The 18,564-nt window shown below is 35.7% G+C and overlaps 1 protein-coding gene across 2 annotated transcripts; it reads left to right on the forward strand.

Moving 5' to 3' along the window:
• Positions 1 to 637: 637 nt before the first annotated feature.
• On the forward strand, positions 638 to 17,821 carry LOC121480313 (serine/threonine kinase receptor associated protein). 2 transcript variants are annotated; one of them, XM_041736775.1, is made up of 10 exons: positions 638 to 1,055; positions 1,729 to 1,864; positions 7,609 to 7,690; positions 8,247 to 8,319; positions 10,585 to 10,681; positions 11,338 to 11,475; positions 13,061 to 13,197; positions 15,085 to 15,234; positions 15,957 to 16,019; positions 16,713 to 17,821. In XM_041736775.1, the coding sequence occupies exons 1-10, from the start codon at positions 944 to 946 to the stop codon at positions 16,772 to 16,774; spliced, it is 1,050 nt and encodes a 349-aa protein (XP_041592709.1). In that variant the 5' UTR covers positions 638 to 943; the 3' UTR covers positions 16,775 to 17,821. The 2 variants fall into 2 exon arrangements, with proteins under 2 accessions (XP_041592709.1, XP_041592707.1); XM_041736773.1 differs by having other exon boundaries at positions 640 to 1,055; positions 15,954 to 16,019.
• Positions 17,822 to 18,564: the final 743 nt, after the last annotated feature.

The raw sequence follows: 18,564 nt of genomic DNA on the forward strand, positions 1-18,564 counted from the left end.
CCCATGCGGGACTCGAACCCAGGGCCCCGGGATCACCCCGAGCCACCCGGGTGCCCAGAAGTCACTTGAATGTATCTGAAGTCACGTAACACTCAGGACGAACACGCTAACGGTACGGGGATTCTTACACAGGAGTGCCTGGAGAAATTACTTTTCTCACGGCCCTTAACTCGCAGACAGCACCAGAAGATCCTCCTTTGTAGTTGTTTGATAAGAACTGAAAAAACCAAACCAAAACAAAAAGTTTTTAGACGATGTTTGCGGGTCTGCGCGGCCGCCGGGCGCAGCTCCGGTCTCCCTGCCTAGATGCTCAGACAACAGACACAGTCCGGCCGGGGGACCGCTCGGCGCGTAATCCCCAGGAGCAGCCACAGCTCTCGCACTCACCAATCCCCGCCCGCGGACGGACAGACGGCGGCCAGCAGGCCAGACCGCGCCCCGCGGGCTCCGCCGCAGACCAGGGCTCCCCCAGGCGTACGTATCCGGCGTGGGGCCAGCGTCACGTGCCCAGCGTGCGCCGACCTCGCGCCTGCGCGCTGCCGTCCTCTTCGCTCTGCTGCCGGGCGGACTAGCCCTCTTGCTAGATCGTCACTTCCGACGGACGCTGGCGTCATTGGTGTCGTCACTTCCTGCCAGTACCGGTGTGCACGGTGCGGGTCGTGGCCGCCGGCTCTCCGGTTCTCCCCCTCCCCTACTCTCCTCCCTCCCTCCCTCTCCCTCCCTTGGCGGCTGTCGGTCGCCGGGCGCAGGCTCCCTGACCCATCCCCGACCCTTTCCTGACCTCGGTGCTACCCGATTGGCCTCTTTTTCCTGTTTCTCGGCCCAGCCCCAGCCCCCAGTGTCAGGGCGGGGGCCTTGAGCCGGAGGCTCTGCGGCAGACGAAAGAAAGAGCCCAAACGACGACCCTCGACGCCGCCGCCGCATCGCTCGGTTCGCCGCCGCCATGGCAATGAGGCAGACGCCGCTCACCTGCTCGGGCCACACGAGGCCTGTGGTCGATTTGGCCTTCAGCGGCATCACGCCCTATGGCTATTTCTTAATCAGCGCTTGCAAAGGTGAGCGGGGCCCCTGGATGCGGGTCCCTCACGGCTGGGACCGGGCCAGAAGGTAGTGTGGCCGGTACTCCCCAGTGACAAAGCTGGAATCTCAGTCTTTGAGGTTGGGGCCAGCAGTGGTCTGATGGGGAGAACAGTGTAAGTACTGCCCCCGACTCAGGCCTCTCCTTTCACTTTCCAGAAATTGGTATTTCTGGAGAAGCGGGACTGTACACTTGCCTAGACACCCCGGCCATCATATTCATATTCTCTAAATAAATCTTTCAAGGATGTGGGGGATGGAGAAAATATGCCAAGCCTAAGTAATACCTTTCCTTATTTTAGAGACTTGTCATTGCTGTTAGTTTACTGGACATTCCTTTATGGCATTAGCCCCACTTTTCAATTGGAAACCGAGGTTTAGGTTAAGTTTGTCCAAAATTAGGCCCAAATTTAGATTATTTTGATACGGATCAGCATTAGTCCCACCGAATTATAAATGCTTCAGGGAGAATGTCTGGCTCAGCGCTTCAGCTTATTTCTGGACTTTTCTTAGTGACCCCAGCGAATAACGATAGTTACACAACAAAAGCCGTTTAACACTTTGGTATTTATCACGGTCACTTTATGTTTGGGTCTTTGATTTTAAGTAATCCGAACTCCTAAGTCACATGTCTTTTTAAATGTGTTTTAGACGGGAAACCTATGCTACGCCAGGGAGATACAGGAGACTGGATTGGAACATTTTTGGGTCATAAGGGTGCTGTTTGGGGCGCGACATTGAATAAGGATGCCACCAAAGCAGCTACAGCAGCTGCAGATTTCACTGCGTAAGTATAGCCAAATTGGCGGGTGTTGGAGATCCCCGTGGATTGTGTTGTGAAGTACTCAAAACTTCAGCTTCAGTTCATAAAATTTTGACTCCGTGCCTGCCATATGAGCACATGATGTTTGATCTTTTCTAAAAACTCCACTCTGGTTCTTCCTGCTTTTTTCTCTTCAGTGGTTCTCATCAATTTTCAGAGACTTTAAATGACTTATTCTGTATGTCTCAATTGGGAACCAGGAGTCTGTATTGTTGATAAGCACTCTAGATAACGAATCTTGGTTGTTGTGCTCTTAAAAATGCTCCACATGTGCTTCCTGAGTAATACCATTTCTGTGATGCCCTACTGTTGATGGCCCAGATTGTTAGCCCTGTCTCACTCCATTTTTGTTAACTAGCTTTGTACCTATTTAAAACTCAAATACTCATTTTTAAGTTTTTTAAGGCTGAAATTTAAATATTCCTGATTTCCCCCCCCCATGTCTATGTTGTTTACCAACAGAGTGTCTACTATGATGGTTTTTATGCCTCTACCACTATCTTTCTGTCTCTGCATCTTCCCAGCTTCCTAAAAACAAATTTTATCATGTCATTTCTCCAGTGATCTTCCTGTCTTCCCTGTGCAGTTTCAGTGGTTCATGACCTTGAGTGAACCCAAAAATAACCCGAGAAGCTTTAAAATATTCATATGCATGTGTCTCAGAAATTCTGAATTGATCTGGGGATGGAATCCCAACATCAGTTTTTTCCTTCCCTAAAGTTCTTCTGGTTGGTTCTGATATCAGGCCTTAGAATCACTGGCCTAAAGATTGAATTTCAGTTGTTGCCAGTTTGAAACTTGACTTCATCCTAATTTATCAGCTTCGTCTGACACTCCACAGCATATGCCCTACAGTCTGGTTATATTAAACTTACTGTTTGCCAGAATACACCTTACCATTTTGGTTTTTGGCTTTTGCATATGTTAGAGTGACTTGCAGTGACCCACTTTCCCCTTCAGGGCACTTTCATATTTTATATAATCTTGGTATTCTAGTTCCTAGTTGTGTTTATGACTTAACCCTGAGAGGTTTATGCTGATAAAGGCAATGTCAAGAGCTATTGTGCGATAGTAAACCTTGTTAGACTCCAGTCTGGAAAGTCAAAATAGCTTTGTTTTCCTCTCTTCTCTCAGAATTCCAAACGGGAGCAATTGTTAATGTGTTGCTTCTTTGTTCTAAGCAAATCAAATATACAAAGTGTCTTATAAAAAATGAAGGTAGATTGATAGTGGTAATGGATTTATGACTACGCATTTGTTGAAACATGTAGATTTCTATATCACAGAATGGATTTTACCATAGGTAAGATTAAAAAATAAGTTCCAATTTTTTTTAAATAAGGAGAGGGTGATACAGTGCTTACCTGGAATTAAATTTGAGATGATGAGAGATCAACAAGAAAAGTTATAAATGTCAGCCTGAACTTTTTTCTGTGCCTTCAATGAATAGATTTCTATTATGTCTTTCTGCATAACCATTGTAAGGCTTTGCACTGTGCCCTGTTGTGATTGTATGTTCTGCTGAAATGAGCGGCTTGATTTTATGTAAATTCTTTAATGTCAGCAGCTTCAGGTCAAATGTTGCTTTAGTTGTCAGCATGCATACTTGTAATCTGTCATTTTCTTTTGTTAATTTGGTAAAAGTGATTCACAGATGGAAGACTTAATGGAGTGCTGTAAGGTGAAGGTGTTCATTCCTTGTTACCTGTGTTAAAACTTCTGGTACTTTTATACTACTTAATTGTTTGTGTGTTGTTGCTTCTTGAGGTCAGGTTATATTTTTTATATGCTAGGCTTATTTAATACCTTAATGTTGAGTAAATAAGTAGAAGAAATTTTCTAAAGTAGAGGGTAAAGAATGGGTGAATTATAGATCTTGGTTTTGCTTCTGGAACACTTGTGTCTAATTGCCATGAGTTTAGCTTTTTTTTTCCCCCCCCTTCAACTCCTCCAAAGTTTGTTTTTTGCTCACTTTAGTAGGAATATTCTCATTGGGAATGAATGTCATTGATTTTATAATAGAGGTAGAAATTGGGATTCCCAACTCTAGACTTCAGAGGTTTGGTAAGTGGATTTTAAAAATGTCATTAGATGTTAGATGATAGACTCTACAGACATTAGCATTAAAAAAGATAAGCTTTTGAATTGCAATTCTGACGGGATACCTTTTTATTAACTTCAGTTCTGGGCCCTATCAATGTTTATTATGTGAGGAAAATGCTGTCACCTCCTACCTGATGGTTTTGCCCTGATATTTAAGAGACTTGTACAAAAGCTTGTTGGGAAGGATGCCTGTCTCTTTAAAATCTGTGAAGATTCTCAGTTTGTGCATTTGATCAAATGATATAATACCAGTCCTTGGGAAGATAAAAAACTAGATAGAAATTACTGCATTTGATTGGCGTGATAACCCCTCTGAAATGGAGAGAGAAACAAGAGTGAAAAAATATGGCACTTTAAATACTTAATAGAGTCTTGGAAAGAGCAGTCAGGATTGTATCTTGCTGCCAGTTATCTTTATTTAGGTCACTTATGGAGCATTAATAACCATGCCCCACATTCCAGGACATGTCCCTGGATAGGTATTCAGCGTTGTTTTGTGCTTAACATTTCATGTCTCGGTGTCTATGTTTACAAGTGGCATTAAAAGCATGAACCCTGTACTCGAATCCTATGACCTTGGGAATTTATTTAACCTCTTCTCTGTCATTGTCTATAAACATGAGAATAGTAATAGTGCTTATCTCATGATGGTTGTGAATATTAAATGAACTAAAATATTTAATATTTTAAAATATTTTAATATCAATATTACATATTTCTAATATTCAGAACATTGCCTAAAATCTAATGGGTATATAAGTGTTACATGTGTAAGTTAACAATGATAGCTACCATTACCACTGGACCAAAATCCTTTAAACTGATAAAGGCATTAGGTTATTTTGGACTTTCTGGGCTGAGGCCATGAAACTTTTTGCTTTTGTGCAAGACAGGTTGAGTAGATTTAAATATTAAGAAGAAATGCTTTTGGGTCCCCCTTCCACCCGCCCTGTTTCCTATTATATCATGGCAAGAAAGATGTAAGCATTCACTTTGCTTAGGCCTGAGTTCATGTGCTAGCTATGCTTTATATTTCCAGTTTGATCATGGGTTGCTTTTTAAAAGTTTGGTTTTCATATCTGTAAAATGGGAAGACCACATGGATATTGGGAGGATTTGAGAGATCTTTCTCCACTTACGTTCTTGAAATCTAGCAATAATATCTATTGCATAGTAAGTTCTCAATAAATAGTAATTGAGTCTTAACCCTTATTTGTTCAGTGTCTGTTTTTGAGGTGTGAGAATGTTGTATATATTCTCTTTTAATGATTTGTCTGGAGCTTGCTGTTAAGGAACTTGATCCAGCTAGAGAATAGCTTCCCCAACCTGATTATAGTCGATATAGATCATTTTTAGGAAGTTCTCTACCCCAACTCCCGTTTTTCTCAAAAAAAAGAAAATCATTAAAGTCATGTTAATGTGGAGGTTAATTGTGTTCTTGTGGAGAAAATATATTCAGCAGAGATGGGTCTGTGGGTCAGTTGGGAATGTTACCTTGAGGTAATTTGGGCATTTGAGTCAGGTGAGGAGTACACTATTCCCTTAAATTCCCTTCTCTTATTATCTTTTAATTCATGAAGCAAATATAAGCTTTACTTCCCATGATCCTCTTCTTAGCATCTCCACTTTCCTCTCATTAAAATCATCTGGAGAGAGTGCCAAAAATGGAGAAGATTATTGTACTCTGTTCCAGAGGATGATTAAATAGACCTGGAGTTGGGCCCAGCACTCTATAGGTAACCAAAGTATATGATCACTTTTCTCTCTTGTAAAAGAAAATAGATTGATTTCTCTCTGAATAGGTTGTCGATAAATTGAAGGTGGTATTACCTCCTTTTTGATGACTTGGTCATGTTAGGCAATGTTTTTCACCCAGAACAGCTTAATTTTTTTGTTAAGGCTTTAAAGAAGTTAAGCAGCCCCTTTTTTGAGACTTGGAAGTATGTTCTCAGAATATGAAAAGCATTGAACAGATAGCATTAATTATATGCATGAAACGGGGATATAAGGTGGGTCAGTAGTTTAGGGAGGTGACAAATTCTTCATGAGTTGTGCAGGAAATAAATGTTAGAGGGTTAGCTGATAAAAAGATACTGTTAATGATGTTTCAGTGCCTTAATGTTAGCCCTGCAGCCAGCCTGGTAATAATCAGTTTCATGCCTGGAGATGGAAAAATACATTAAAAAACATTTAGGTTATTCCAGAATATTTTTAGGGCTGTAAGCCCTTTTTAGGACTTTTAGGACTCTTACTGTGAATAATGAAATATGCCAAAGTTAGTACAAGTGATTAGAGCATGCTTCTGTCAGAGAGTGTCATCTTCAATTTTAGTAGAGTTTCTAAACAGAAGGGAAAAGACTATAGATATGTTGGCCGCTCCTGTATGATACGACTTTGGTCAGCTCCACCACCACCTCTGCTTATTGTTTCCTTTATTTTTAAAAATAAATGTCAATTATATGAAAATGAAAATCTTTATAGAGCATAGCTTGTTCAGTCTTTTTTTTTTTTATTTTTTTTTAGCTTGTTCAGTCTTAACAGTTATTTTCCCAGTAAGCAAAGTTTTCTTGTTTATTTTTCAATCACCTCTTCTGATATAAAAATGAACTTTTTTTCTTCTTTAATCTTTTTTATTGGGAGAACCCTGTACAGTATTTTTCTAATGTATTATTTAGCCATTATCCTGTGATTCATCAGGTGTGTGTGTGTGTGTGTGTGTGTGTGTGTGTGTGTGTGTAGACGTAGAACCATACATATATTTTGGGTTGGATGGGGTCAGCGTAACAGTTGAGAGGTTAAAAATCCTGTTTAGCATTATATAATCAAGACTGATACTTTGTTGGAGAGTTAATTTGATTAGAATTTGAGAATTATGGGGCACCTGGGTGGCTCAGTGATTGAGTGTCTGCCTTTGGCTCAGGTTGTGATCCTGAGGTCCAGGGATCAATTCTCACACCGGGCTCCTCACAGGGAGCCTATCTCTCCCTCTGCCTATGTCTCTGCCTCTCTGTGTGTCTCTCATGAATAAATAAATAAAATCTTTAAAAAAAAAAAAAAGAATTGGAGAATTTTAAGAGTCAACTTTGAGGAAGAGATAGGGAGAATATTTTCTTCTCAGTAGTCTCAATTTAAAATTTTATGTAACCTGTATCAGGGCCTTTCATTCTCCTGTAAATTCTTTTCAGGATTTCTTGTTTTTCTTTTTTATGTTTTGCATGTTACATAATAAAAAATAGAGAAACAAATTGGAAAAATGAAATTTAAAATTGGTTAAAATGTTTTGCAGTCTTGCTAAAAGGATATTATGGCTATAGACTAAAAGTAAGGATGGGCTGGTTCATGGATCTCATTTACTTAAATTTGTAGATCTTTTCCATTGTCAAAATTAGACTGATTATATGGCTACTACAGGTAAATTTCTTTTCCTTTAGGATTGTTTAAATATTTAATCAAATATTTAAATCTTAACAGTGAGGGATATTAGAGATAATGGGAGACTTCTAATACATTTATATAACATTTCACATATCTAACATATTTGGTAATCACCAAAATTACCATTATATTTATCTTTTAATTTTTTTTTTTTTTTTTTTTACTTTTAGCAAAGTGTGGGATGCTGTCTCAGGAGATGAATTGATGACCCTGGCTCATAAACACATTGTCAAGACTGTGGATTTTACACAGGTATTAGAAAATAGAATTTATTTTAGGAGGTTTAGATTGCTGTTATTATATGCTGTAATAATGGTTGTGTATTTGGTTTGTATATTTATTGTATATTTGGGGGGATACCATTTGTTTATATTTGATTTAATTACAGATTAAGCTATACAGATTTATTTATTTGATTAATCCTAAGGTATTGTGGAACTCTTGGGTCAGTTCTTCCATCAGTAGCAACAGATATCTAAAATGTGCAAATAATGTTTCCTCAGTACTTTCAGAAGGGAGAGGAAAAATTTGAGGTCATCAAAGAGGTGTTTCTTAGGAGGGAGAGGTGCAGGATCAGGGCAGAGGGAGAAAATTAATGTGGTAGGTGGTATAATATATTTGAACTGGAGAGCTTAAAGGGTTTTGGCAATTATGAGAAAGATAAATGTTTTCTAGAAGTAATTGGAATGTATTGCATCTGTTTATGAAGTCTGAACTTTATTTGGATTTTAGTTGGTGTTAAAGTTTTAAAGAGATACAGCTATTAAAATGGCTAATCTGTTAACATTTTGCTTGTGTGTGTTTTCAGGATAGTAATTACTTGTTAACTGGGGGACAGGATAAACTGCTACGCATATATGATTTGAACAAACCTGAAGCAGGTGAGCATAATTTATATGTCTTTAATGAGTTTAATTTAAATGAGTTTTAATGTCTGTTTATTTGCTACATTGTGCTTGTGTAGTTTTCTTGCAAATTAAACATTTAACCAGTTTATCTTGCTAAATTTTTATCATATTAAGTTTAAAAAGGTACAGAGCAGTGTTAGTACCTTTTGGGAGGAAAGAATGGTTGTCTATAGAAAGTGAGAAGGGTAAGATTTTTTGTATTCAGATTTTTAAACCATGTGAATATATTAGCTAATCAGAAGAATTTTTTTCTTTTTTCTTTTTTTTCAGAAGAATTTTTAAAATTAAAAAATTAACATTTTTTTCATGTCTTTATTCTATCCACTGTTTCTAATGACTATATCATTTTCATCCTATGAATAAGTGGATTAACCCATCTCTTATTCTGGTCCATTTGGGCTATTTAGAAATCTTAAATATAAGTAGTGTTATGCTGAACATCCTTATAGTTGCAAATATTTCTGCAGTTATTTCTATAGAATAACTACACAGAAATAGAATTGTTGATACAGAAAAGAGGTACACTTGGAAGCCATTGGTAGGTATTACCAAAGTGTGCTCCAATGAAATCTTAAAATATATAGCTAACCTGTTCTGACAAGGACTGATAACTAATTTTGCCTTTCCCAATTTAATAGAAGAAAAATGGTTCTGTGATCATAATGTGAACTTAAAAAATTATTCATGAGATTAAAATACTGTTGAATACCATTTTAATGTGTTCTTTTGTGAACTAATAGTCTGTTCATGCCCTTTGCCAATTTATCTGTTAGGATGTTCATCTTATTAGTGGTTTTAAGGTTCTTATCTTCTAATTTGTCTTTTGCTTTTAAATTTCGTTAATAAAGTTTATCGTATACACATTGTAAAGGCTCTGGTGGTGGAATTTATCATTTCCTTTATGAATTCTCTTATTGCACAGAAGCTATAAAAGATGGTTTTTCAAAACTCCCTGGTCCAGATATTCGTCTCTTTTGTAGTTTCTTAATGCTTTCTAGCCACATAGTATATATATTTCAAAAATCAGCAGATTATGATAAACAGGGTTGTATTTATTTTATATAAGTTGGTATCTTATATATTGTATCATGGGTATTTATTATTTATTCGTAATAAATCTATGAACGTCAGAAGTTTGTATGAAAGTCAAAGTTACCTTGGATATTAAGCAGTTATTCTCAAGATACCCTTTTCTAAAAGCATTTCTAAGGCGAGCAAACTGACTACATTTATAGATTATTCTTCATAGACCCAGTGGTATTTCTCTTCATTTTCTTTAATAACGTTATGCCAAAACATAAAGCATTTGGACCTCATTTCATCATGTATCTTTCTGACTCAGCAAGGTGGTTCAGGTCTTAGGCGGACATTTTTCATCTTTTACCTTTCTCAAAGTTGTTTTCTGAAAGTGCCTCTTTACTGTATTGTCAATAGAAATAATAGCAGTTAACTGCTTTTACTGTATGTCAGACTCCAGGTTAGAAACCTTAGATATATATTCTCATTTGATCCTCATTCTCAAGCTATGAGGTATATGGTAACTATCGTTATCCCATTTTGCAGATGAAGAAATGAAAGGGTTAAGTAACCTTTATTTCAACAGGTTTATTTCAACAGGTTAAATGACTTGCTTAAAATTGTGTTGAATAGCTTTGCCTCCAGCATCTGCTTTTGCCCAAAGATAAGAGTAGGTTTTTTTTTTCTTGTTAATCTTTTGCAGGGAAAGTCTCCAGCAGAGACAGATTCCCTTTTTTTTTTTTTTTTTTTTTTTGATGCTTTGTTCTCAATATAGAAATATTCTTGGGAATTACTGCATTGCTTTTTATTCTCCTTTTCTCCTGTCAGCTTCTACTTCCCTCTTTTTTCCTGTTTCTACCAACAGGCTTGGAGGAGGGTCCCAGTGTTAGTGATAATGTTGGATGAGCTTCTTTTATTTCAATGTGGTACAGTTATGCTACTGAAAGCAGAAACAGCCTGGAGGGAGCAATGCATTCACTCCCAGATACATATAGCAGCATTGTTCTTGGGTTCTTTGTCATGCAGATAAATTTTTAATCCAGTGTAGAAAAACTAAATGTATTCTGTGGAAACCATAAGTTTTCATTGTGTGGGGCTTTGAAAAGTTGCAGCTTAATTTAAAATGTACTTCTTTTCTCTTCACATAGTTAATTGTTCCAGTATTACTTAGTTTAAAAAACCAAATATTAACAAATATATCCTACATTGTTTCATTTTAAGAACCTAAGGAAATCAGTGGTCATACCTCTGGTATTAAGAAAGCTCTATGGTGCAGTGAGGATAAACAGATTCTTTCAGCTGATGATAAAACTGTCCGGTAAGTAATTTTTCTTTAGTAATTTAAAGTTTGAAACAATTGACCTTAGTGCTTATATTTTAAATATTTCTCATAACTGTATGTAGGAAGAATTATCTCTATACATTGAAAGTTAAGTTGTACATAGGTCACATTTTCTTGGAGCTATCCATAAACATAGAGCATAATCTACAAGACACTGAATTAAAATTATTGACATCTTTATAAGCATGTGCTCTTGACCTGAAGTAGTGGATACACTGGCTACAGGAGGTCCATGAAACTCCTGAAATTCTATGAAATTTTGTGTGCTGACACCTGATGTTTTTTCCTGTGGAGAAAAAACCCCCATCAGATTTATAAATACAGAATTTAAGAACTGTTATTTAGAGTGACACTAAAATCGCTAAGATTAAAACCTTACATGTCTTAATAGCATAGTTTTGCCAAGAGAGGTATTTTTAAGTATGAGTTAACTTTACCAACAAGATACCAAGTAATTTAACATTGTATAGGAACCCCAAATTTCTCCATATCATCTATAATTTATGAGTTGGAATGGAGGAGGTTTTACTACAATTGTGATTATTCTTTCATTGGTTAATCTGTAGATGTAATTGGGAATTAAGCTTTTTTTCTTAAGCTAATTATCACCTTATTTTCCTCTTCTTTTGCAGCCTTTGGGATCATGCTACCATGACAGAAGTGAAATCTCTAAATTTTAATATGTCTGTTAGCAGTATGGAATATATTCCTGAGGGAGAGATCTTGGTAATAACTTACGGACGATCTATTGCTTTTCATAGTGCAGTAAGGTATGTCCAAGAAATACCTTCCCTTTTTTTTTGGTAACTTAAAAATTGGAAGGCAGAAGTGAAAGATATATAACTCTTTAATAAGGCAAATCTTGACTTATACCATATTATGTGGGGGAAATGTTTCCATACCACTAATAATGTGTATTTTAAGAATTTGATACACTAGGGAATTAATCTAATTAATTTCCAGTGATTAGGGGAGATTTATTGGTAAAATTTAGTAACTTTTACATTTTCTTTCTTTTTGATTATATTTTTCTTAAAAGGATCTCTAGACTGGTATTATAATTAATGTTCATTACTGTATAAAGCTACTGTGATCTTGATACTCTTATTAATTTTCCCTTTAACATTTTAGAGAAATAGTGATTTTTTTCTTCTATTCCAAAGTTTGTATAGACCTCTAATGTTTTTTAAAAACAGACGTAGGGGATCCCTGGGTGGCTCAGATGTTTAGTGCCTGCCTTTGGCCCAGAGCATGATCCTGGAGTCCTGGGATTGAGTCCCATGTCAGGCTCCCTGCATGGAGCCTACTTCTCCCTCTGGCTGTGTCTCTGCCTCTCTCTCTCTCTCTCTCTCTCTCTCTCTCTGTCTCTCATGAATAAATAAATAAAATCTTAAAAAAAAAAAAAAAGACGTAATTTTTTTGTGACTGTAAATATAGTAAATGCCCTTGTTGAAAATTTGGGAAATATAATTTTTAAAAATTTACCCACTGTTCTTCAACCGTAGATGCCAGAATGTTAATGGTAGTTGTATCTTCCATTAGTTTTTTTTCTTGGTTACACATTTTTTCTTCATTATACATGTGTAACATTATATATGCGTGTATTTGTGTGGGTATTTTTTTTTAATTACTAGGGCCCTATAAGTGTAATTTTGATTTTTTATTTTAAACTGTTCTTAGCTATTCAAAATTGTTTGAAAATATTTAGGTTTTACTAAATTATGTATCAATTTCTCTGAAAAAGCTGATGTGAAAACTCCCTGATATTCATGTGAAACTATTGGTATGCATTGATTTTTATTATATAGCTATAGTTTCATATTTGGTTTTTCTTTCAAGCTTGATAGCAAAGATGGAACCATCTTTAGCAGTTTTATATTTGTGATATTGAAGGTTTTGTTTCAGAAGCTTATAAATTCTCAGCAGTTGAGAATAATGTACAAATAGTGCTTTATGTTAATTACTATAAAACATTTTCTCTTCTCAAAGATAATGTGTAGTTGTCATGGAAAAATCAAACAATACAGAATTAAATTTCTTTCAGGGCAAAAATCCAGATATATTAACCATACTGTTGTGAATTAGCCACCACAGTCATTTCTAGGGTAGCGTTCATTGTACAAAGTGTATTTGTATTCCTGGAATGAACTCCACTTGGGCAGAGTATCCTTCTGGACTTTTGCTAATATTATTTAGAGGTTTTGTTGTTGTTGTTTTAACATCACTATGTTTGACTAAATGAAAATATAATTGTTTCTTGGGTTTCAGGAATTAGGAACAGTTTAAAAGTACTCTTTCCTGGTATTGTTTATGCAGTATTCAAAATTTATAAATATTATTTAAATCATTTTTCAGTTTGGATCCAATTAAATCTTTTGAAGCTCCTGCAACCATCAATTCTGCATCTCTTCATCCTGAGAAAGAATTTCTTGTTGCAGGTGGTGAAGACTTTAAACTTTATAAGTATGATTATAATAGTGGAGAAGAATTAGGTGGGTTGTTCTCTTTTTCCTCCCTTAAAATGATGTGGTTACATTTATCAATGCTGGATTTCAGTAATACCTCAGTTAACAAATTTTTCAGCTAACTAAAACCTTCTATTTCCAAGTGAAAAAAGGCTTTTTTTCCCCACTCTGGATAGAAGTATTTATAGAGCTATAAACAAAGCATGCTAAACTCTGAATTTTACCTTTTCCTTTTAACTTAAGTTCATTGTATTCAGATATTCTATACAGTAGTGCAGTGTATTTATTTGAGGGTAGGAGGAGGCAGGCAGTCTTACGTCAAAATCATGTTAAACAGATGTAAGAGTATTTGTTCTTTCTGAAGTATAGTGCTAATATGTAGCTCATCTACCTGGCTCCCCCTTTTTGCCAATGTAAAAATCTCTAAGCTCTCTAGAGAATAGTGTAGACAAAAAACAGCTATGGTGTATTATACGGATACCTTAGGGATCTGAATTGGAGGGGATTTTTGTTTGGTGGGGGTTTTTTTTGTTTGGAGTCTTGACTTTTGCTTCCGTTTTCATAGTAGTCCTTCATAAAGGAAGGGGAAGGGCAGGTAAGATTAATTTGAAGTTAATCTACATCCTAACTTTACATTTATCTTATTGACTAGCTATTTTATAATCATGGTTCTCAGTATCTACTTTTAGCCTTCACAGAATTTCTTTTTGAACTAGTATATTTAGTCTTTTTCTGTAAGCTGCTGCTTGTTTCTAGCTGCCTTGCTTTACCACCCAATGAAATTAAGCTTGTTAGAATTCTACACAAAGAACAAAAGACAACTTTATGTTTTGTTTCTTTAGGAAAACTGATAGATTTGGGTTGGATAAATGGAAGTTTGGTGAATGAAACATAGAATCTATTATAATTGTTTATAGTTCACCCTATATTGTTTGAATATAGGTGACTTTTAAGTGAGAGACTTTTTTATTATTTTTATTTAATGTCAGTTTTCAAAGTTTCAGAATGTTTTGGCCATGTTTTTTATTTTTTGAAAAAGAAGTAAATTATTTGCCTGAGATCTGAGATCACAGTTAGTGAACACCAGACCTTGGACCCAGCTTATTCTCATTACAAACCTCTCATATTCTTTCTACTTTCATGAAAATTTTACTCTCATGATAAAACTCTCTTGGTATTCTCTGGTTGTACAGAGATGGGGAAGATGAGGGTCCTTGAGTTGACCCAGAGACAGAATAGAAGCATTGGTCTAGGTAATAGTAAAGACTTTGAAAACTCCTAAGGTGATGAGGCATTATCATCAAAAATTTGTAAATAAGTATAGGACTTAAACAGAGCAACACTACTACTGATCTGTATGTTTTCTCATTAAATTCCCCAGACTAAAATATTTAAGGATTGCCATTGATCTTGTATCTTCATGTTCTGTGTGACAGAATGACTAGTAGACTCTTAGTCTGGCAGGAAATTAAGAGGCAGATTGTGTAAAAGAGCTCCATCTGGTGGCTCTCTGTGGTCATAAGAAGAATTGGTTCCCTGGTAAACAGGCAGTGAGTTTATGATGTGGAAATTTGGGTTGAATTGACAGACTTTAGATTTGCTTTCTGTAGAATATACTCCTTTCCTTCACCCTTACTGGGATTGAAGCCTTTTTTTTTTTTTTTAAAGAGGGACAGTATGAAACCATAATGTGTGCTAGAGTTAGAAGGGGGTAATTTTACAGAGAAATGGTAGACATTATGTACCACTTTGCAGTAAGAATCACTTTATTTTTTAATGAGGTTTAGTTCTTTGAATTTGCATTTAAGAATTTCATATCTTTCCAATAATACAGATAGTATTTTCCTTAGTGTGTCAATACTTAACCAACATTTAAGTCTTAAGTTATCTAATAGCCCTTCTCTTCTTTTTCAGAATCCTACAAGGGACACTTTGGTCCTATTCACTGTGTGAGATTTAGTCCTGATGGAGAACTCTATGCCAGTGGTTCTGAAGATGGAACATTGAGACTATGGCAAACTGTGGTAGGAAAAACATACGGCCTTTGGAAATGTGTGCTTCCTGGTAAGGATTTGTATCTAAAGTTATCAAGCTAAAGGGGTACCTGGCTAGCTCAGTCGGTGGAGCATGTAACTCTTGATCTCAGGGTCATGAGTTTAAGCCCCACGTTGGTAGAGTTCACTTAAAAATGACAAAGTTGTCAAGTTAAGCTTCATGATTTTGTGTCATTTTTCATCTTTAACTTTGTTTCTATTTTTCTGTCTTCTGTAGATTTTAAATTATTTAATATAGTTTAAGCAGAGACCCATAACTATAAATTGGCTATTGTGTTATTTTGTTTGGTTAAGTTTTTTGTTTTGTCTTCTTTTATGTGTGTATGTGTGTGTTTTCTATTTTGTTCCTGAATTTTTTACACTAGATCATTTGGTGAATGACATGAATCTAATTCAGAATTTGCTAGAGGGCAATATAAAGAATTTATAAGTAAATGTATTTAATCTCTGAATGGTTAGTACTCACTGATTCTTAGAAGGTAGACCTGTTTTTAATAAAAATACTTACTGATCCCAAAGTAGTTGTAATAACTTAAAAATGAATTTTGAGGAATGACAAACTATTTTAGAATCACAGTTATTAAAAAAGAAGAGGTTCCCATTATGTTCTGTAGCTCATTGCTTAGAATAGTTTTAGTGTACTCTTCTTGCTTATAAATACTGGAAGTTATTGGTAATATTGTGGTTCACATAATCATGATTGCTTTTTTTTTTTTTTTTTTTTCATAGAAGAAGATAGTGGTGAGCTGGCAAAGCCAAAGATCAGTTTTCCAGAGACAACAGAAGAGGAGCTAGGTAAATACTAATGAATTAACTTTTGTAGAGTCCTGGGGGATTTAAAATTGAAGTGTTAGGTGAGTTTTACTCATTGACAAAGGAAATTTATTTAATATGAGCATATATTTCATAATATAAATAGTTAAGTGTCTACTGCATAGTAGCAGGCATGGAGATGTAGTATGGATCTGAGGTCGTTACTCTTACAGTACTTGGAGTCTAACATAAGGAGGCAGTTGCTAAAATAAAAAAAAAAGTTATAGTTGCAGTTATTATATATTAGGCACTTAGTACTTACCAAGTGCTATTTCCCAAATCTAGAATTATAGATTGTAAGATACACCAATCATATAATCTTGTTTGAAACTTGAACAAATAAAGGAGGGAACCAAATCTTTCAAGATACAACTTGTAATTCATTGTTTACTAGATAGTTGGGAGTCACTGAAAGTTTAGCCCTGGGAAGTTAAGATATGGTGTAAAAAAGTTTGGTGGGTGAAATCTATGAACTTATTTTTCACTGCATTGTCAGTGGCCTGAGTCTAGTCATTAACAGCATGTGCCCTTGTTCTCTTTTGCCTCTCCTCATCAGCACGCTTTCAGAAAATCTTTATTCATTCATTTCACAGGAAATGAGGTCAACATAGAAATTTTCTTTATTAAGTTGATTAATGTGGGGTTTTTTTTAATTGTTATTTTTTTTCATTACAGAAGAAATTACTTCAGAGAATTCAGATTCCATCTATAGTTCAACTCCTGAAGTGAAGGCCTGAGCACTGGGCACATGCCGCAGATAATGTACAACTTATGGACTAAAACAAGCAAGCAGAGAAAAGCATCAGCCTCCCAAAGTGACTCTCTGCTTAAGGCAAACATGAGCAGTAAATAATGGGGAATATGAATTAGTTCCAGTCCTGGAACTAACTTGGTGTTACCTGTATGTGAAAGGCAAGAGTATCAGATGAAGGCAGGTGGAATTAGGCTCTTGTGGTATGATGGCCTGTTGTCTTTTTAATGAATATGTGCAAGCCAACATCCAATTTCTCTTATTACAATTAGATTTCTTGTAGCTGTTTATGTTATTATGAAGAAGAAAAATATATTGGCCTATTTTTCTGACTTTTCCCTTAAAGCAGAAAGCCCTTTTTTTTTTTTTTTTTTTTTTTGCTTTAGTTGTAAAGAAGAGGGAATACATGATAAAGTAATTGGTTTGATTTCTCTTTCATTGTACACTGCTTCTGAACATCTAATTGTTTTAGTTGTCTAAATAAAATGCCTCTAAAACAAAACAATGTTTGTTTCCTGGGAAAAATACTGATTTGAGTTTATAGATGGAAATTGCCAGAAAGTTTTCTACATCAACTATATCAAAAGACAATTTGGTTAAAGAATCTTTAGTAAACATATTGGTTCCTAATTTTGAAATGCAATTACTTGTACTGGGTTTTTAAAATTTCCATGTTTTTTGCTGGAGTTGCATTTACCTTCCTCCTAGGTTGGATAGAAATACTTGATTTGCTTTTTAAAAAAGTATCAGAATAATGTCTTACGTAAATGACACGTGCTAGTTATAAGGGGAAAAAATGAGGTAAATCAGAATTGGCAGAAAGCAGGAGAATCACTTAAAATCCCACCATCCCCAAAATCTGTTAAAAACTAACATTAATTTTGTGTACCTGTATGTGTGTATACAGATATAAAATATTTTATAAAAGTGGGATAATTGTAGATCTGCAATGTTTATTTTACTTTATCCTTTGAGTTCAGATGGCATTCAAAAAACCTTTTTACCAGTCTCCTAATAAAATGGGTCAACTGGGTTTAGACTGTACTTATTTTTTAAAATATAAGACATATATTAAACTAGTAATTTGGAAATATTTTAGACCAATGAATAACATCTCTGTCAAATCGCTTCCTGTCTCCTCATTCATCTTGTGAAAGGCCCTTGATCACTTTCCTTAAAAAAAAAAAAAAAAATACAAGCAAAGAGTAAGTTTTCGGAGATTTGTGGTAATCCGAAGAAAAGCACTGTGGGGTATGACTGTCTCTAAAGCCGAAGAGCGGTTATGTCATGGGGAGAGCCACTGAAAATCCGCACAAGGTCTCATAGAATGGTAGTTTTGTGTCGTCTTGCTCCATGCCTGGTCCTCTACTTTGCTGTAGCAATATTGTTAGTATACCATGGGTTGCTTAGACTCTAGTCAGAGTCTGACTTACCTTAAAGTTGAGATTTATATGCACCAGATTGGACTAATGAAATTGCTGGATATTTATGAAATTTATGGTTCAAGAGGATTTCTCCTACTTGGGTTTTATAAAAATCTAAAGACTGTGCACAGATACGTGTTTACACATCACTGGGTGGCAGATAGCTTGGAATCTGTAAAAGTTGTTTGAGTTAAGTTTGTAAGCTGAAAAATTTCAGGCCATGAAGTCCTACTATGCCTTATATTTCTTTTGTGACTAGAATGTTCATGTTGTTCACATCTCTGTGTTGATGTGAACTATCAGGTTCTTCAGCTTTTAACCCATTATTAGGTTCTGGTTACTCAAGTCCTTT

The sequence above is a fragment of the Vulpes lagopus genome, chromosome 21 (genome assembly GCF_018345385.1).
Source record: "Vulpes lagopus strain Blue_001 chromosome 21, ASM1834538v1, whole genome shotgun sequence".
NCBI lineage: Eukaryota > Metazoa > Chordata > Mammalia > Carnivora > Canidae > Vulpes > Vulpes lagopus.

Excerpts from the sequence above, each read along its gene's own strand:
- LOC121480313 (XM_041736773.1), top strand. The coding sequence starts at position 944 with ATGGCAATGAGGCAGACGCCGCTCACCTGCTCGGGCCACACGAGGCCT. Across the intron at positions 1,056-1,728 it reads CTTAATCAGCGCTTGCAAAG|ACGGGAAACCTATGCTACGC; the intron begins GTGAGCGGGGCC and ends AATGTGTTTTAG. Across the intron at positions 11,476-13,060 it reads GCTTTTCATAGTGCAGTAAG|TTTGGATCCAATTAAATCTT; the intron begins GTATGTCCAAGA and ends ATCATTTTTCAG.